Source organism: Rhinolophus ferrumequinum, chromosome 11, assembly GCF_004115265.2.
Source record: "Rhinolophus ferrumequinum isolate MPI-CBG mRhiFer1 chromosome 11, mRhiFer1_v1.p, whole genome shotgun sequence".
Taxonomy (NCBI): domain Eukaryota; kingdom Metazoa; phylum Chordata; class Mammalia; order Chiroptera; family Rhinolophidae; genus Rhinolophus; species Rhinolophus ferrumequinum.
The window spans coordinates 4726187-4744569 of NC_046294.1; the positions used below are offsets into that span (position 1 = coordinate 4726187).

General features: G+C 55.8%; 2 protein-coding genes across 11 annotated transcripts; one reads left to right on the plus strand and one right to left on the minus strand.

The window, feature by feature from the left end:
• Positions 1–3348: 3348 nt before the first annotated feature.
• LOC117030859 (glutathione S-transferase P-like) lies at positions 3349–6146 on the minus strand. Its single transcript, XM_033121102.1, has 7 exons — positions 6055–6146; positions 5879–5914; positions 5423–5529; positions 5229–5316; positions 4071–4174; positions 3864–3971; positions 3349–3703 (listed from the first exon to the last, which is right to left on the minus strand). Coding segments are annotated over exons 1-7 (633 nt in total). The 5' UTR covers positions 6056–6146; the 3' UTR covers positions 3349–3514.
• A 5018-nt stretch (positions 6147–11164) lies between these two features.
• Positions 11165–17082, plus strand: CABP2 (calcium binding protein 2). Of its 10 annotated transcripts, none has more exons than XM_033120845.1 (7): positions 11165–11185; positions 12074–12223; positions 14351–14381; positions 15334–15468; positions 15922–16031; positions 16145–16292; positions 16869–17005. In XM_033120845.1, exons 4-7 carry the CDS (start codon positions 15408–15410, stop codon positions 16892–16894), a joined length of 345 nt encoding a protein of 114 aa, XP_032976736.1. In that variant the 5' UTR covers positions 11165–11185; positions 12074–12223; positions 14351–14381; positions 15334–15407; the 3' UTR covers positions 16895–17005. The 10 variants fall into 10 exon arrangements, with proteins under 10 accessions (XP_032976736.1, XP_032976739.1, XP_032976733.1 ...); XM_033120842.1 differs by having other exon boundaries at positions 11169–11185; positions 11992–12223; XM_033120851.1 differs by having other exon boundaries at positions 11169–11185; positions 11992–12223; positions 15342–15468.
• Positions 17083–18383: the final 1301 nt, after the last annotated feature.

The window sequence follows — 18383 nt, forward strand, 5'->3', positions numbered from 1 at the left end:
CATTTAAAAGCATTTTCTGGGGCTGTTTGGTAAAAAACATAAACTGGGTAGTCAGCCTGACTGGGTGCAAATTCCAGCTCTGACCTCAGTTTTCTCATCTGTACAATGAGGTCTTAAGACCTGCTATGTGTCTAGCACATAGGAGGTGCTCGATAAACAGTGGCATTTTGCGACCACCCAGGATGTCACAAACAAGCTCAGAGAGGATGAGCCATTTGTCCAAGACTGTGCAGCCAGGGAGGGCAGACAGGAACCCCGACCTCCAGTCTCAGGGTCCCAGACCAGGAAAGGGAAGAGAGCCCTCTAGCAGCTTACAAGGGAGCCTTGGGGGTCAGGGCGATGGGGGGATGGGACCCAAGCCAGAGCCATCCAAGACCTTGACAGAGAAGGTAGTGGGGGCAGGAAGACAGGCCGGAAGGAATGGAGCAACGTTCTTGCAGCTTCAACAGGCCGTGGGGCTGCAGGCCTCCCCTGTGCCCTGCAGCCTCCCTGGGGAAGAGTTATGAAACCCACCAGGACAGCGGACCTCCCACCCCATGTGGCAACCATTGCCTCAGGTCCCACCACTTTCCCCTCAGGATTAATGGTCCCTTCCAGGGGCATTCTCATCCAGAAAGGTCAGTTCTCCTCCTCCAGAAACCAAAACTGCCAATCAGCGACCCAAACCCAGGGCGCCTCTTCTCAGGGCCTATTTGAAGTCTGTCGGGCAGAGGCTCCTTTAAGGGGCAACCAGGCCTCCAGCCGGGGAGCAGCGGACCCAGATGTGAACCTGAGAAGTCCATTCCCCTCTCTGGGCCTTAGTTTCCCTATCTGTAGGGTAAAGGCGTTGAGTTAGGTGATGCCGGAGACCTTTGTACTCATAGGCCAAGACTCCTAAAAGTCCATTTCCATATCATCTTTCCTGCTCCAAAGCCTCTAGTGACTCCCAGTTCCCTGGAAGTCAATTCCAAGTCCTTAGCCTGGCAGGAAAAGCCACGACACTGACACCAGTGCCCCTGCCACTCCACCCCCAAAGAGCCTCTGCTACCTGCCCAGGCCGAGGCCTGTCCTACCCCTGAGACTGGTCTCCTGCTCTCTCCTCTGGCCTCCAACCCCCTCCCTTCTTCCCTTTCTGAGGACCACCCATGACAAAGCCTGGAGCCATTCAGACCTGCGTTTGAATTCCAGCTCTCCCGTTTACGAGCTGTGTGGCCTGGGACAAATCGCCTCACCTCTCTGACTTTTAGCTTCCTCCATTGAAGGGATTAGATAACCATCTAAGGGCCAGCACGGAGTGGGGGCACCAGGCCTGTGAACTCGGACAGGCCTCTGATCAGAGACTCGAGTAAAACAGACTCAGCTGATGAGAAAGAGAGAGAGAGAGAGAGAGAGAGAGAGAGAGAGAGAGAGACTGAGATCCCGCAGCCTCCCCGCGGAGGTAGTACCGTGGGACAGAGTCAGCTCTTAACAAAAGAAACGAAATCGCACACAGTGGGAGGCAACACATAAGCAGGTGTGCCATAGTTTTATCAACTACAGTGGTCTATGTCAGCAATTTACAAGAAAACCAGTAGTAATATGTTCCTTCATGGATATGGAGGTCACTGCTTTCGGCATTAGACAGCATCCAAACACTCCAACATTTTCCTGTGCATGAACTTCTGCATGTGAGCACTTATCTTGGTGAATACGTGCATTGTTTTATTTAGGTGGATATATTTTTCGCCTGCTTACTGCTCCCGCAGCTTTATTCAAGAAACTTGCACTTTGAGGGCTGTGTTGACAATTTTAACTGAAAATGTGCATCATGATGGAAGGTGCTGACTTTTTTGGAAGGGGGTGGCAAGAAAGTTACCATGAGCAGGGTCCGTCCGTTGACCATGAGGAAATCAGCTCTCAAAGAGTTGGGGTCTGGGCTAGTTAAAATAGAAATAAACTTTTCAAGTATAAAAAAAAAAGTCAGCTCTTGCTGGTGTTCGCACACCCATTTCCTGACAGTGAAGGTGAGTCAGCCATCCCACTAGGGGGCAGAGGACACAGAAATGAACCAGATCTGGCCTCTGACTGCACAGGAGGAGGGTTCCAAGGGACACAGCTGAGCAGGCGAGGAGCCCACAGAGTGGAGTTGAGGGAGAGGCAGCAAACTGAGTGCTGAAATGGCGTGATGGTGGGCGGGTGGGGTGGGAAAGTTCTGGGCAGAGGAGATCCAGACACAAAGGCAAGATGAGCAGAGCAGGCCTGTCTGGAGAACTGAGAGAAGCACAGTGTGGCCCTAAGAGTGAGCAGGGCATGGAGGGTGGAGAATGTTCTGGAGAGCAGGGTTCACATGAAGGAGGGCCTGGCAGGCTCGCCAGGCTGTGGACTTCACCCAGAGGGCAACGAGGAGCCACTAACAGATATGCACTGGGAGTGCCTGGCATTCTGGAGTGTCCGACTCCACATTGCGCGAGGACCAGCAGGAAGTGCCAGGAAGGCTGAGGGAGCCAGGCAGGAGGCGACCCCAGCTTTCAGGAGGGAGAGATGTGCTGGGACTGGGCAGATTGTGGGGCACTCCCACTGGGCCGACAGAAGCTCCCTGAAGCTGAGGGAGACCCTCAGCACCCCACTCTGTCCAAGCCTGCCTTCAGCCACACACCTGCGGCCACTTGCCGCACCACCTGGGGTGACCGTGGGTAACACTGAGAACAGGCAACATCGATGCACGTGTAAAACACCCAAGTGTGTGTCACTCCCCATGTGCACACCCTCGGAATGTGTGCCCGTCACACAGCCGGCCGGGACTGTCCATTACTGTCACGGCCACCCGCCCTTCTCTCAGATGGGGATGATTCTCCAGGTTGCTATAATCACGAATGTCATGCGGGGTGTCAGGCGGGGTCTCATGAGGGGTCTCTGGTCCCGCTCCCCACACAAGAACGCAGGATATGGCTAGGCCAAAAAGGAACACCCACGGAGCCATAGGTAGGGAAGTCATACCACTATGGTCTCGCTGGGTTTACACGACGTGCGACCTGCTGTCCGCTTTGCTGCCAACCGACCTACTCTCCTCCACTCTCCTTCAGTCTCCTTCAGTCTCCTCCTCTCTCCTCCTCTCTCCTCCGTAGCCCGGCAGTTATATTAGAGGCCAATGGCTCAATGGTTACAGCTGACGGCCAACCAGCCACAGCTGATGGCCATCTACTACCTGAGCCAGCACCTTTCCACATGAGGCCGAGAGCCTGGAAACTGCTCTCTGGGGCTCTGACCCCACAACGAGTGTCTCCGTGGAGGACAACTCCTTCCTGCAGGAAGCCCTCCAGGCGCATCCCTGAGGTGTGGAGGCTCATCCTCCACTCTGGACTCGGAACTCCTCTGTCTCCTGGCAGCTCCAGGTCCTAATGCCCAGCCCGGCCCTGCCCCTCCCCGAGGCCACCTGGGAAGGGGCAGAAGGTCCCCTGTGCACACCCAGGTCCTCAGTGACTACAGCACAGCTTTCCTCTCACCGTGTTTATTGGTTCCCAAGGGCAGCCACTCTCCCAGGGGAGGCCAAGCAGGCTCATATCTTGCGGGCTCCAAAGATGGGACGGTTCACGTGCTCGGGGGAGGCCAGGAAGGCCTTGAGCTTGGGCCGGGCGCTGAGGCGAGCCACGTAGGCCGAGAGCAGGGGGAAGGAGTCCAGGCAGCCGGGGGCCAGGACCTGGTGCTTCAGCAGCAAGTCCAGCAGGTTGTAGTCTGCGAAGGAAATCTGCAGGGCAGGGTCCGGGGTGGTTTGAGTGGGATCAGGAGAGAAGGGCTGCTGGGGCCAGAACTCTAGCTGCTCCAACAAACCAGTCATGGCTCCTACTCTGGGCCTCCTTTTGCCCATCTGAGAAATGGACTCGCAATGGGTTGGATCCAGCACTCACCTGGTCGCCCACGATGAAGGCCTGGCCCCCCTGGTTCTGGGACAGCAGGGTCTCAAAAGGCTTCAGGTGCCCCGGCAGTTCCTGAACATACTGGGCTTTGCCCTCTTCCTGTGAACCAGAGTGATCCCAGGGGTGGCATGCAACATGCCTGGCCAGATGACCTCCCTAGCCCCGCAGGCCTGAGCACCAGCCGAGGCCCCCACTCACATAGTTGTGGCGGACAAGGTGGACACAGAGCTTGCGGAAGTCCTCCAGACCGTCGTTCACCATGTCTACCAGAGCCGCCTCCCGCTGGTCTTTGCCGTATAGCCCTGGGTCAGTGGCCAGGCAACGGGTCAGGTTCTGTTCAGGCTGGTGCCATGCTGCTCTACTCGCCCGAAAATGCACACAAGTCCCTGGTCTGGGCAACCCGGTCCCTTGCTTTGGAGGCGCCGCTCCGCCTAACTCTGCTGCTCCCATCTCTGAGTCCAAGGGGATACACCCAGATGAAGCCCACGCTGGTCTTCTAGACTACACCCCAGGTGGCTGAGACTCAGGCGTTCCCTGCCCAAATGGCCCCAAGCCCCCGCCTCCAAATATGTCGGCCACAAGGAGGGACCAAGCCCCCTATACGTGCCTCCTTAGGCCTAAGGATGGCTGTTTGTGGGGCTGGACAGAACTTGATTGTGTGGGTGGATGTATCCATATGCAGTGCAAGACAGCATAGGGGCAGGAAAAGGACGTGACAGACTGCAGTGAAAGCCTCTGTCCTCACTCTGGGTCCTGCAAAAGTTAGGTTGAGCCTGGGCCTGGCTGTTCCCAATGCTCGTCTGCCTCCTTCCCTAGTTGTCTCATCCTCCTGGAATCCAGGGCTTTTCTGCACTCCCACCCCAGGCTGGCCAATAAAAAGGCAGCCGCCTCCCTAAGCCATGTTCCTGCCACCCTTGAAACAGGGCCATAGGTCTGTCCTCTGTAACCATGGGTTTTCCAGATTCAGATGAGGCCAGAACAGGAAGAAACGGGCCTCCTGCCACTTGGATGCCCCTGGCCATAGCTGCAGTGACTCTAGCCTGTCCCAGCACACACGTGGTTGCCAACGGCCTCCTGTGAGCTGTCATCCAGGAAATAGGCAGAGTGAAGCCATTTGGCACCGTCTGGCTGGGGGCTGACCGTACTGCCCCTGCCCAAGTGGACTGGCCGCCCCAGCCCCATAACCCAGAGCCCTCCTAACCCTGGTCCTGACCCTTCCTCTAGGGCCATCGGACCTGCCCTTCGGCCAGGCAGGACTCTGGTGGCTGCAAGCACACCTGCTCAGGCCCAGGAACATCCTGCTGGGACCCCTCAGGTACTTTTCTGGACTGGGCGGCCAGTGACCTCAGGACTCACCGAGGGAGCGGCCCAGGTGGCGCAGGATGGCATTAGACTGGTACAGGGTGAGGTCTCCGTCCTGGAACTTGGGGAGCTGCCCGTACAGCTGGGGGGTGGCACAGCTCTGTCAGAGGTGCTGAGCTTGGCTGCCCCCCATGGTAGTTTTGCCCCCCAAGGCCCAGCCCCTGACGCCACTGGGCACGAGCACTCACACAGGAGGCCTTGAGAGAACCCTGCATCCAGGTCTCCTTGGTCACCACCTCCTCCTTCCAGCTCTGACCCTGGTCAGCCAGCAGCATGCGCATTGCCTCACAGCGCCCTGGGGGTGGGGAGACAAGAGTGTGGGGACAGGCAGAGCCCCAGTCTCACAGAGCCCTGGGGAGGGGTCAGGAGTATGTGGAAAGGACAGAGGAACAGGAAAGAAACCCTAGCTTTGGGAGCCTCTGAGAGAGGATGGACCTCAGAGGAAGAATGGAGACCACGGCCCCAAGTGTCTTGGAGAAGGGGATGGGGAGGAGGGGAGGACACCCAGCCCCCCAGTGCCCCAGGAAAGAAAAGCAGAGGAAAAGAGGGAAAGTCGCCCGGCCCTGCCCCCGCGATCCTGGCCCAAGTCCAGGGAGCAGCCTGAGTGTCTGGCCTGGGTCCTCCAGAAGGAGCAGAGGTAGCACCTTGGGCAGGGAAGTAGACGATGGTGTAGGGCGGCACTAGGAGAGACAAAACAGGACGATGAAGGACTTCCCGCCTGGGTGCAGGGCCCAAGGGCCGGCAGCCTTAGAGTCAGACCCCCTAGAGAGAGGGTGGCTCAGCCTGGGCCCACGCCCGACCAGGTCCAGACCCTACTCACTGGCTGGAGTTACAAGTGCAACAGGAAGCAGGAAGGAACACAGAGGCCTTATATTTACTTTTGGCTCCACCTCACCCAGGAATGTACCAAGTCACTGATCTTGGTCCCAGGCAAATCTCTTTGTGGTGGGGGCAGGGCCGGACAGACCGACCTGCTCATCTACGTGGGTGTACCCTGCCTGCAGGGCAGTGTCTGTACAAGAGCCACCCACACTTGGCCACACAGCCACTATCCCTCCTCCCTGCCATACCCAAACACACATAACTCCTCAGGGACCACAGAGGCCAGGATTGAGTACCTTGCTCACTGCTGGGTCCCCAGAGCCAGCATACAGTAGGTGCTCAATAAATGCTTGTTGCATGCATGAATGCAATTAGACGTATCCATTTACACATCCTCCCTCCATGATAGTAATAATAGCAAACCCTTAGGGGCTGACGGTGTTGAGAACTTTACAAATATTACAATCCTAAGACTGTTCTGATCCTCGTCTTACAGAGGATGGAACCGAAGCACAGAGAAGTTAAGACACTTTCCCAGGGTCACACAGCTAGTAAACAGGATTTAAACCCATATCTGGCTGGCTTCAGGGGCCTCACTTTTAACCCTCATTCTTTCTTCTGCAAGGTCTATTGTCTCCCAATTTTTTTTTTTAAATCTTCATTAGGAGCTTTTTCTTTTTCTTTTTTTTAAATTTTATTGGGGAATATCGGGGAACAGTGTGTTTCTACAGGGCCCATCAGCTCCAAGTAGTTGTTCCTTCAATCTAGTTGTGGAGGGCGCAGCTCAGCTCTAACTCCAGTCGCCGTTTTCAATCTTTAGTTGCAGGGGGCGCAGCCCACCATCCCATGTGGAACCAACAACCCTGTTGTTCAGAGCTCGCGCTCTAACCAACTGAGCTATCTGGCCGCCCCTCCCAATCTTTTTTGACTGAGTCTAATACAGGCTGAACCTGGGGATGTGGTTGGATAGAAAAGCAGAAACACTAGAATGAACAGAACCTCGTGGACCTCAGAGGGCCGTGTCTTTCCAGGCAGAGCCCAGTGCCTGCCTCCCTGAGACCCATTTGGCACCCATCTGGTATCCCAGTTCTCCTCCCGGCTGCCACTTCCCAAGGCAGGCGTGTGAGAGAGGCTCTCACTGGGTGTGGCAGACTTCCTTGGGAACTGGGGCCTGACAGAGCCGGGCGTCTCAGCCTGGTTTTCCTGATAGAACCACAAGGAGAGGAAGGTGTCCTGTGTAGAAGTACACACCCAAAGCATGGGAAAAAAACCAGCATGGCTAATCACCAGCAACCTTTAGCCTCATTGGAGCCCACAGCTGCCTGGGGCAGGAGGGATTGGGGCAGGGGTGCCAGAGCTGTTTTATCCCTGATTCACATCTGGAGCAACATCTGTCCAGCACTTAGCAGCTTACAAAGAGCTTTTGTATAAATGGTCTCATTTCATCTCCACAATACCCTAGGAGGGAGGGAGTCTTGTTCCCATTATACAGACCAGGACACCAAGGCTCAGAGAGGTTCATTCACCTGCTCTGGCCTGGAGCGTGTACACCCCTTCTTTGCGCACAAGCATCACAGACCTGGGAGAATGGAAGACCCCCTGCGTCCAGTGCAGCTCACAGCCTCCAGCCATCACGCTCAGATCCCCTGGGCAGTCTGCCACCCAGCATGACTTGGCATTATGCTGTGGTGTTCCAGGTGGTGCTTTTACCCACAGTCCTCTGGCTCCACAAGCCCAGCCTGTGGTCTAGCTCTGTGGCCAGCCTGGGGCCTGGTGATTTGGGGCCCAGAAGCAGAGCTTTCCCAGCCCAACTGGTTAGGCACCTCCCTGTGTCCAGCCCCCACCTCCTATCCGTATACATCAGCACCTGTCTTTGGTGGGTTTTAAAATAGATACAAACTGCTTTATTGCTACATAAAATTCACCCCTGTAAAGGGTACATTCTGTGGTTTTCAGTATGTTCAGTGTTGCGTAATCATCACCACTATCTAGTTCCAGAACATTTTCATCACCACAAAAAGAAACCCTGTGCCCATTAGGAGTCACTCCTCGTCCCCCTCCCCACGTCCCCTGGCAACAAACCACTAGTCTATTTTGTTGCTATGGATTTGCCTATTGTGGACATTTCTTATAAAGGAAGCCATACAGTATGTGGCCTTTTGTGTCTGGCTGCTTTCACTTACCATCTTGTTTTCAAGGTTCGTCCCTGTTGTAGCATGTACAAGGAATGAAATCTCTAATTCATATATGGTAACTCATTTTGAGGAACTGCCAAACTCTTCCAAAGTAGCTGCACCACGTTATAAACCCAACAGCAGCACATAAAGGTTCCAACTTCGCATCCTCCCCAACCATTGTTATTCTCTGTCTTTTTCACTTTAGCTATCCCAGTAAGTGTGAAGTGGTATCTCAACATGGCTCTGTGTATGGTGCTTACCAGGTGCCAAGCCTGGGTTTGGCTTGTGAGGAACAGGGTCGAGAAGGAGCCATCATCTTTGCCATCAGAGGAATTACAGCTCAGAGTGGGGGAGCTAGATAGACACAAGTCTTCATGCACACATTGATTACTCTGTGTCAGGCAACGAGTGGGCTAGACATCATGGGAGACACCGAAATAAGTAAGATCCATATCTGACCTATTTCTACCCTAATGGACTCTTTTAATGAAGAATATAAGGTTGTCACTGGCAGTCCATCTGTCCGTAGGTTCATCTATACATCCGTCTATCTAATCATCCATCCATCCAACAACCAAACATTCAACCAGCAGTCCATCAAAACATCCACCTATCCATTTATCCACTCATTCATCCAACTACCCACCCAATAAACCCATGTCTCCATCCATCTTTTTACCCATTTATATATCCATCTATTCAACCATCCACCCAACCTTCTATCTATGTAATTGTGCACCCATTCATTTACCAAACATTTAACCACTCGTCCATCAAACCATCTACCCATCCTTCTATCTAGTCAGCCACCCACCTGTCCGTCCATCCACCATCCATCCATCCATCCATCCATCCATCCATCCATCCATCCATCCATCCATCCACCTGACCACTTATACATCTACTCACACAATTCTCCAACCACCTGTCCATCCATTCAACCACCTGTCCATCCTTCCATCCATTTACTCAATCATCCATCCTTCCAACTACCAACCATTCAAACAATCCATTAAATCATCCATCCATCCATCCATCCATCCAACCACCCACCTATCCACCCAACAATCCACCCATCCACCTATACCGCGTTTCCCTGAAAATAAGACCTAGCCAGACAATCAGCTCTAATGCATCTTTTGGAGCAAAAATTAATATAAGACCCAGTATTATATTATATATTATATATTATATTATTATATTACATAAGACTTATAGTAAAATAAGACCGGGTCTTATATTAATTTTGGCTCCAAAAGACGCATTAGAGCTAATTGTCCAGCTAGGTCTTATTTTCGGGGAAACAAGGTATGTCAACCACTGATCCACCTGGACATCCTGGACACTGGAGCAGGGCCCCCAGCTTGGCTAAGTCAGGATGGGCAAGTCAAGGGCACCAAGATGAATGCCGGAACATGCTGTTCATTGAACACAAGCCAGGAAAGATTTCCAAGCCAGGCTTTGTTCACCTAGACACAGTGGCTTTTCTCCTTGATTACAAACGCTTCTACTCACTATATTCTGACCAGATATAGCCGCCACTACTTTGGCTTATACTTTGGGACACACATGTCTCACCACTTCCCATCTTCTTAGGTGGTTATCTGGACAGGAAGTCACTCATCACATGTGGCATCCATCATGTTTTGAGCCCTTCCTATGTGCCAGGAACCTGCTAGGTCCTCCTTTATCATTTAATTTTCACAAAGGCACCGTGAGGCAGATACTAGGTCAACCCCATTTTTCAGATAAGGAAACTGAGGCTTGGCAAGGTGAAATACCTTGCCTGAGTCACACAGCGAATGTATGAGGAGCCCCACTCTGCAGGCCTTTCCTATGACCTTGCAGAAAACGGGAGAAGTCCCGTCTCTGAGGGATGTCTGCCATTCTGCCTGGGAAGCACTGGACTCCTGGCCTCTGGGGGGAGCTGTGACCCTGGTGCAGAGGGGCTGAAGGATGCTGGAAGCTGAGCCCCAAATGGTCAACAAGAATGGTCACCATGAGCCCTTCCCTCCCTTGACCCCTTGGCCAGTGTCACTCGCCTCTGAAACATGGCCTTTCCTCAGATCCTCAGACCCGCTCAGGGCTATGTGGCAGCTGTTCCCTCTGCCCGCGTGGCCACCCCTCCCTTCACGACGTCATTCCCACCATCCGTCTGGTCTTGGCTCACAAGTCTCCACCGCCAGTCACAGCAAGGTCCCCACTCTCCTCCATCTTCACAGCCTAGTGGACCCTTCCCTTGCACTTACTCCTCCAGTGTCATTGTGGGTGGGTCAAATGTGCATCTCCCGCCAGATGGAAGGTTCCAGAAATCAGGGACCGAGTTCCAGCACCAAGGAGGGCACATAGCAGTTGCTCCACAAACATTTGCTGAAGATTCAGGCCCTCTGAAATCTTTCCCAACCTCTTGCCATCCACACCCTTTCCAGAGGCTCCTGACCCCTGCCTCCCTCCTGAGGGTCTCTACCCAACATACCCTGTCGATAAGTCCACAGCTGATCCCCAGCGCTGCCCCAGGGCCAAAACCAGGTTAGACATGGGTGGGCAACGCCAGCATGTTGCCTCATCCCTCATCGTCTCCATGAAGCCCCCTGATGGCTGCGTCCGTGCCCCAAGCACTTGGAGACGGCCTGTTCGCCCCTTTCTGAGTTAGAAATGCCTGAGAGCAGGGCCCTCAGGCAGATGGGGTCTGTCATGTGGCCCTAGCAGCTGGCCCGGGTCTGGGTCCCAGCCGACCTCAGATGTTTGCAAAGGGAATATGTGAATGGATGGCCGTGCGTGGCCGAGAACAGCCAGAACGAGCAGCTCAGATGGCAGGTGTCAGGCAGGATCTGGTTCCCTCGGACAAAAGCTGGTGCAGGGGGCAGGTAAATAAATCATGAGGGGCCTGGAGCAGAGCCGGGACAGGACAACTGACCTCATTCTGGGAGGTGAGGAGCAGGCAGCTAGGTGGTAAGTGGGCTGGGGACATAACAAGGGGGCACAAGAGGCCAGCAGGGACTGCCTGGCCCAGACCCACTGTTTTCCCTGAAAAACAGGAAGTTGGAGGTCAGCAGACATTAGGTGGGAGGTGCTGGCGGGAGTGGGGAGGTGGGGAAGCACAGAGGTACCCTGCGGTGGGGAGAAGGGAGAAGGTCTGGGCTAGGGCTGGCGGGGAGCCTGTCTTTCCAGAATCCAGGAGCCATCCTGGGGGGAGGATGGTGGGGAGAATAGAAGAACAAGGATGGACAGACCGATGCGAGACAGATCCCCACACCACACAGGGAGGGAAAGGACAGAGAGACAGGCCTGAGTGGTCAGAGAGACCCACAGATACCACAGAACAAATGTCCGCAGGGGGCGGGGGGTGGAGTGAGGGGCTGCAGGTCAGGCAGACAGAGACACCAAAGGAGGGTGTCAGAGGACACCCCAAAGGAGGGGGGCAGAGAGGGGCAGAGAACAGGACAGAAACAGAGAAGGGAGTTCAGGGAGATTCAGAAACAAGGAGCCAGAGAGGCTGGGTGGCCCAGTGTCTGTCCAGGCGGTCCTGTGGAACCCCAGGTGCCGTCCGTGGCCAGCGTGAAGCTTGGTGGGGTGGGGGAAGGCTAGGATTATGAGGAGGGGCCGTGTGAAGGGAAAGGGGAGCTAGGAAAGATATGGGGCTTGGGGGTCCCGGTGCCCCACCAGCCCATGGAGCAAGGAACAAGGAGGAGGACAGTAGCAGGGACCCTATGGGGACAACATCCACAGGTGCTCACTAAGCAATCCCCCCACTAAAGCAGGACCAGGGGGACTGGAGTGGGGCCGTGTCCCTCGGCCAGCAGGAGGTGCCAAGCCCTCGTCTCCATGGCCCTTCCCCAGGGCCCGGAAGGTGACAACCTCCCCACGGGGGACCCCAGGCCTTCTGAGGACACTGCAGGGCCCAGCCAGGCCCCTGCCAACCCAGCAGCCACCAGGCGGCGGGTACTCCTGCAGGAGCTTGAGGCCCAGGTGCAGGCAGCCTACGGGCAGGTAAAGTGGGCAGGGGTGTGGGTCCGCTTTCAACTGAGGGGACCATGAGGGGACAGCGGGAACCCCACACCCCAACTGGGGCCCTGTAGGACAGACTCAGGACCGAGCCCAGGGAGGAAACCCCAGACATGTATGTTGATGGAGGGATCAGTCGTTTGGTCAGCTGACGTCCCTCTCCACCTCTGCCCTCACTGAGCCCTGTGGTCAGCCCATGGCACCCAGGGTTGGCTCCCTTCAGCATCTTGTCCAAGTACAAAGGTCAGGGCACTGGTCGAGGCCGAGGTGCCAAGAGCAGTCTGGCTGGGCAGGTGCTCTGAGGTGAAAGCCAGGGACCAGGCAGGAAGGGGCGGGGGCTTCCTGGGCCGAGGTTGCTCCTCTCTGAACAGGCAGTGGGGGCAGGCTCTGCAGAGTTCATACCACCTGGTATCATCTGCCATTCTGATGGGAGAGATGCCCCAGCCCGCCCTGGCACACTGGGCACATGGCTTCCTCCTCCCAGGTTCAGGCCCTGCTTCTGAAGACATTAAGTTTCCTGATTGGGAGAGATTAGGGGTAGCAGTTGGGGGAAGAGGGACGCTGGAGAGAGGGCATCTGGAAGACCCTCAGAAGTGAGCACGGAGAGGCGGGGCATCCCAGAGGGCCCCCCTCACAGCAGAGATGCTCAGAGATAATCCCGGATTAGGCCCCAAGCCCCCGTGTCCAGGGCTCCCCGCCTGCCCACCCGCCCCCGATCTTCCCCACAAAACCCTAGGAAAATCCCCTGCAGTGCTCTCAGACTCGCACTGGAAACAGCTGGGGGCTGGCGGGAGCCCACAGCATCTGAGGCTTGTCATGGTTCAGGGGCCCATGGGAAACTGTGCCAAACGGCCCAGACACCGGGGACCTAAGGTAGGAGGGTCAAGGGGGAGAAGCCAAGGCCGGGAGCCTGGACTAGACCCTGCGGGTGGGCAGGGGCTGGTGTGAGGACGGGGCAAGGGTTAGAGGGGGGCACAGAAGGGGGAAGGAGGGGTTGGTTCCCACTGCCCTAGACTGAAGTTTTCCCTGGGAGTCCCTGGACTCTGTCCCCCTGGTCTTGGCTCTTGTGGACCACTGGGCCTCCCCTGCCAAGCTCGTCAGGCCCCCCAGCTGCCCATCCAACTGGCCATCTCTGCTCTCTGTTAGCCAGTCTTGACCTAGGGGACACAGAGCTTGAGCTCAAGGTCTTCCTCGGTCACTGGCTCTCTGAGTGACCTTGGCTAAGTCCCTTGTCTTTTCTGTGCCTCAGTTTGTTCAACTGCACAGTAAAGGATGGACCCTTCCAGCCTCCAATAGGTGAGGGCCTCCATTCTCCTGTGCTGGCTGCCAAAGACAGGAGAAGCTGATGAGTGCAGGTGGAGAGGTCCCAGTGCCCCAGCTCATGGCTGGCTTTGCTTCAGAACAGATGGCAGTGGCCTGGTTCCCCCCCAGGGGACTCCGGCCACAGCCTGCGCCCCAGCCTCAGCCCTGAGGAGGAGGGGGGCTCTGGGCCGGGCGTCCAGGGCTACTCGGTGCTCAGCAGCCTGGTGGGGCCCGCCTGCATCTTCCTGCGGCCCAGCATCGCTGCCACTCAGCTTGTATGTACGGCCGCCCGCCTGCCCACTGCCCTTGCCCCCCTCTTTGCCTCTCCTTAAGTAGGGAGGCGAGGATTGAGTGGGGAGATCGGTGCAAAGGCACAAAGATCTGGGGAGGTGGGCAGAAAGAGACCCAGAGAAACATCAGAGACAGCCACCCAGGGGATGGGCAGGGAGGTGGGAGGGTCCCCAGGAGAAGGAAAGAGAGAACAAGAGACCGTGACATTGAGGCCCCCAGAGCCAAACCTGAGGTTCTGCTCAACCCCAGATTCACCTCTGGCAAACGGGGCTCCGTGCCCTAGAGGAGGGTGGCAGTGGGTGGGGGGAGGCCCTGGAAGAGGCCTGGGCCGGTAGCAGGGAAGGGGACAACCCAAGACCCCCAGGCCAGTCAGCAGGAATGGGTGGGAGGAACCAGGTCTGAGCAGTGCCAGACAGACACAGGCCCTGAGCATGAGTGTTATGGGGGGCTGAGTGGGGAGCCCCAAAGAACAAGAAAGAAGGGGTGCAGGGAATTCCTAACCCCTCTGTGCCCCCTCAGGACCGGGAGCTGCGGCCGGAGGAGATTGAAGGTAAAGGGTTTGGGAAAGAAGTAGAGTTTCCGGAAGGGTGGGTATGGGGGGTGCTCAAAGGGAAGGAGGCATCGGGTGGGGGGGCCTTATCCCTACCTGGGCCTCACCCCAACCTGGGGGCCTCTCAGGAGGAACTAGGAGCAAGAAGGCTGCAGGACACCCACGCGAGGAGACTGGGGACAAGACTAAGCAGGGAGGGGTTGACAAAACCCCCAGCTGTCAGTTGCCTGGTCTCATTTGCCCGATGGGTCATGGGCCACTTTTGTATTTGTTCATTCAGCAAACATTTCCTGGGAGCTCACTGTGTGCCTGGCCCTGTGCTGAGCACTGGGAAACGTGGCCAGATGGACAGATATGGCCGGTGTCCTCTGGAGAGAGACATCAATAAGTCAACTACAAGTACAAGTGGTGCTAAGTGCTTCCAAGGAAATGAACAAATGGGCTGGAGAAGACTGAGTTTGAAGGGAAGAATTCCTTGAATAGGTGACATAAGGACCAGAGAGGAGAGGAGAGGGTTCCAGAACGTCAGCTCCATGAGGTCCGGGGTTTCCTTCCTCCTTCCCTCCTTCCCTCCCTCCCTCCCTCCCTTCCTTTGCTCCTTCCTTCCTTCCCTCCTTTCTTACTTCCTTTTCCTCTCTCCTCTCTTTCCCTCCCCTCTCCTCCTCTCCCCTCTTCTCTCTCTCTCTCTCTCTCTCTCTCTCTCTCTCTCTCTCTCTCTCTCTCTCTCTCCCCACTGTAATTCTAGAGCAGAGCTTAGCACATAGTAGATGCTTCTTAAATATTTGCTGAAACAATGAATTACAGCAATAGCATGTGCAAATGCCCTGAGGCAGCAAAAAGAAACTGATGTTTAGAAGGAGGGAATGATTGGGCCAAAGGGAGAAGGGTGAATTGAGCCAAGCTGGGATCCAGGGGACATCGGGGAAAAAACTGCCCCTGCCCTGCCTGGCAGAGCTGCAGGTCGCTTTCCAGGAATTTGACCGAGACCAGGACGGCTACATCGGCTACCGGGAGCTGGGAGCCTGCATGCGGACACTGGGTTTCATGCCCACTGAGATGGAGCTCATCGAGATTTCACAGCAAATCAGTATGTGCCTCAGACCTGCCCCACCCCCAGTTCTGCAGAGGCCAGGGCCAGGGTGGCTAGGCAGCCCAGCCACAGAGATGCCTACACAGGTTGGCTCTCAGAGCCTGGACCTTGGTCATTCTCAAGGCAAGGACTCTGCCTCCAGAGAATCTCACCATCCCCTACGACATCCCCATTTTTTAGATGAGCAAACTGAGTATCTGAAAGGTTAAGTGACTTACCTAAGATCACACAGCCAGATCCTTGGAGCTAGGACTTGAACCCAAACAAACTTGTCATGAAAATTAAGGAAAGCCATCAAAAAACACAGATGGTCCAGCCCGCGGGGCCCATAGGGAGCGAAGGGCACACGTAGTGCAGCAGGGGAGAGGGACAGGAGCCAGAAGGAGAGGGCAGAGAGCAGAGGAAGGCCAGGGCTGGCCAGGGGTCTCTGATGAACACGGCTGCCCCCAGGTGGTGGGAAGGTGGACTTTGATGACTTTGTGGAACTGATGGGCCCCAAGCTGCTGGCAGAGACGGCAGACATGATCGGCGTCAGGGAGCTGCGGGACGCCTTCCGAGAGGTGCAGCCACTGGGGCTGAGGGCGGACAGGGCCTGCGTGTCTGTTGTGAGTGAGGGGCTGAGTGAATGCATGATCCGGTTGGTGACCCAACTCCATGACCAATGCTGCCACAGTTTGATACCAACGGGGATGGTTGCATCAGCTTGGGTGAGCTCCGGGCAGCACTCAAGACCCTGCTGGGGGAGCGCCTCAGCCAGCGGGATGTGGATGAGATCCTCCAAGACATGGACCTCAACGGGGATGGCCTGGTCGACTTTGAAGGTACCACCTGCCACCACACCTTGGAAGGGTTCTTCTAATAGATAGAGAACGATAAAGGCAGCATTATCACTGTGTGCCAGGCCCTCTGCTAAGCACGCCTGAGTCCTCTCCCAGAAGGAATGAACTAGTATCATCCCCACAAGCAGGAAAAAAAAGTCAGTACTTAGGGAAGTGTGGGTGCTCAGCAAAAGGAAGTGGATGGAACCAAGATTTGAGTCCAGGCAGCCTGATCCAGAACCCAGCTCTTCCTCTACTTTGCATTCCCACAGAGGGAAACAAGGATTAAATAATCATAGGAAGCCAAGGAAAATCAGTATGTAGGAATTCTCTGATGTAGGCCCCCAAATTGTTCCTGAGCTTCCTAGTGGCCAAAGCAAAGAGGAAAACAGGTTCAGTTACAAGATGTAACTGAAGCCCCTCTTCCTAGCCCAGAGCCCTATTCCCTATCAGATCCAGGGGACTCCCTTGCAGGCCCTGCCCTTGACCGAACTCCCTCCCACCTCAAGGCCGATATATTGGCCCCACCCTTAGTGGGGTCCAGAGAGCAGACCTGAAACCTTGGCTTTGTCCTGGCAGAGTTTGTGCGAATGATGTCTCGCTGAGCCTGCACGGAAGCTGGAGGCAGCAGAGAGGATTTGGGGCCACAGCCACTGTCCACCAGTGTGTTCCTGGCAGCCGATAGCTTCTAGTTAGCCCCCTCCATCTCTCCTCCCCACCTGTGTGCAATGCCCTTGCCTGCCCTCACCCCCACCCCTACTCCTCCACCAAGCCCCTTGTCCATCTGTTTGTCTGACAATAAAGTACCTTCATACCTGGGGAGATGGCTTCCACCTCTCACTTCCTCACCCTGGAGGACTCAGTGTTTGGTCCCCAAAAGTTCCGTCCTGGGCCATAAGCTGCCTTGATTGTGTGCCTTGGGTGGGCAGCGGTCCTCTCTTGATCCTGGACCCGGCCCACAGCAAGCGTTGGGAAACAGACCTGGAGGAGTAAACCCAACCTGCTTCCCTCAGAATTGGATGTATGTTGGCCCCTCATCCTGTGAATGACCCCTGTCTGGTCCAGGATTAGAGGGTGGGGCAAGTGTGTGAGGGCTTTTCCCAAGCTCCATTTCATTTACTCTTGGAGGGGTGCTGTTCAGAGCCCTTTGAGAAAGAACTCTAGTCCTTCCCAGCTTTAATTCTCAGCTGGGAGGAGTGAGTTTGCTGTCAGGCTCTGGCTATTGGTCCCTTCAGGATATACCTCAGCTCCTAGGCTGCCATCTGACCCAGCATGAGGGGAGCTAGGACGTGCACATTTCTGCTTGACTTGAGGCTCCTGTCCTCGGTGGTCACTGCCTCACCTCCCCTTACGTTAGCTGAGGCATGGTCAGGCCCATCTCAGCTCAGAAGCCCTCCTGCCAATCCCACTTTCTTTTCTAGCTTGCATTCCTAACTTCATCTCAGCGTCTGCTTCCTGGGGGACCCGAATCGCATGTCGCCTCACTCCAATCCTGTCCTGGTCTTCATAGCCCCATTTTCCAGATTGAGGAAACCGAGGGGCCCAGTTTACGTGACTTGTTAGAGGTCACACAGCCGCACCGCCATCTCTCCCCAACAGTCCATGCAGCACATGTTGCCGGATTATCTTCCTAAACTCCAGCTGCATTTTGTGACACTCTGTTCAGGAACTGGCCATGATTCCCCATGGTCCCAGGTGAACCCAGCCCCTTCGCCAGCACCAGAAGGCTCCTGGAAGACGAGGGACTAGCATAAAGTCCCACACAATTACGATGAAGCGGAGGTGGGACGTGCACTCAGGCCTGGGGACTCTAAAATCACAGTGCCAACGAGAGAGGGTGCCTCAGGGTCAGACTGGGCCCAGGATGGGCCTCAGCCTCTTCTAGCTGCAGCAAAGGCCTGACTGGCCACTGCCGCTGCCTGCTGGGAGGGCTGACGAGCCCTGACTTCCTGGCTGGGAAGGGGTGGGAGCGTCCAGCCCTGTGCCTGGTCCTCGCCACCTCTGCTGCCAAGATGGCCCTGGGACAGATCGGGTATCAACCACCGGTCCCTGCCCAGCCCAGGGCCTGGACACTGAGCTGCTAGGGCTGGCTGC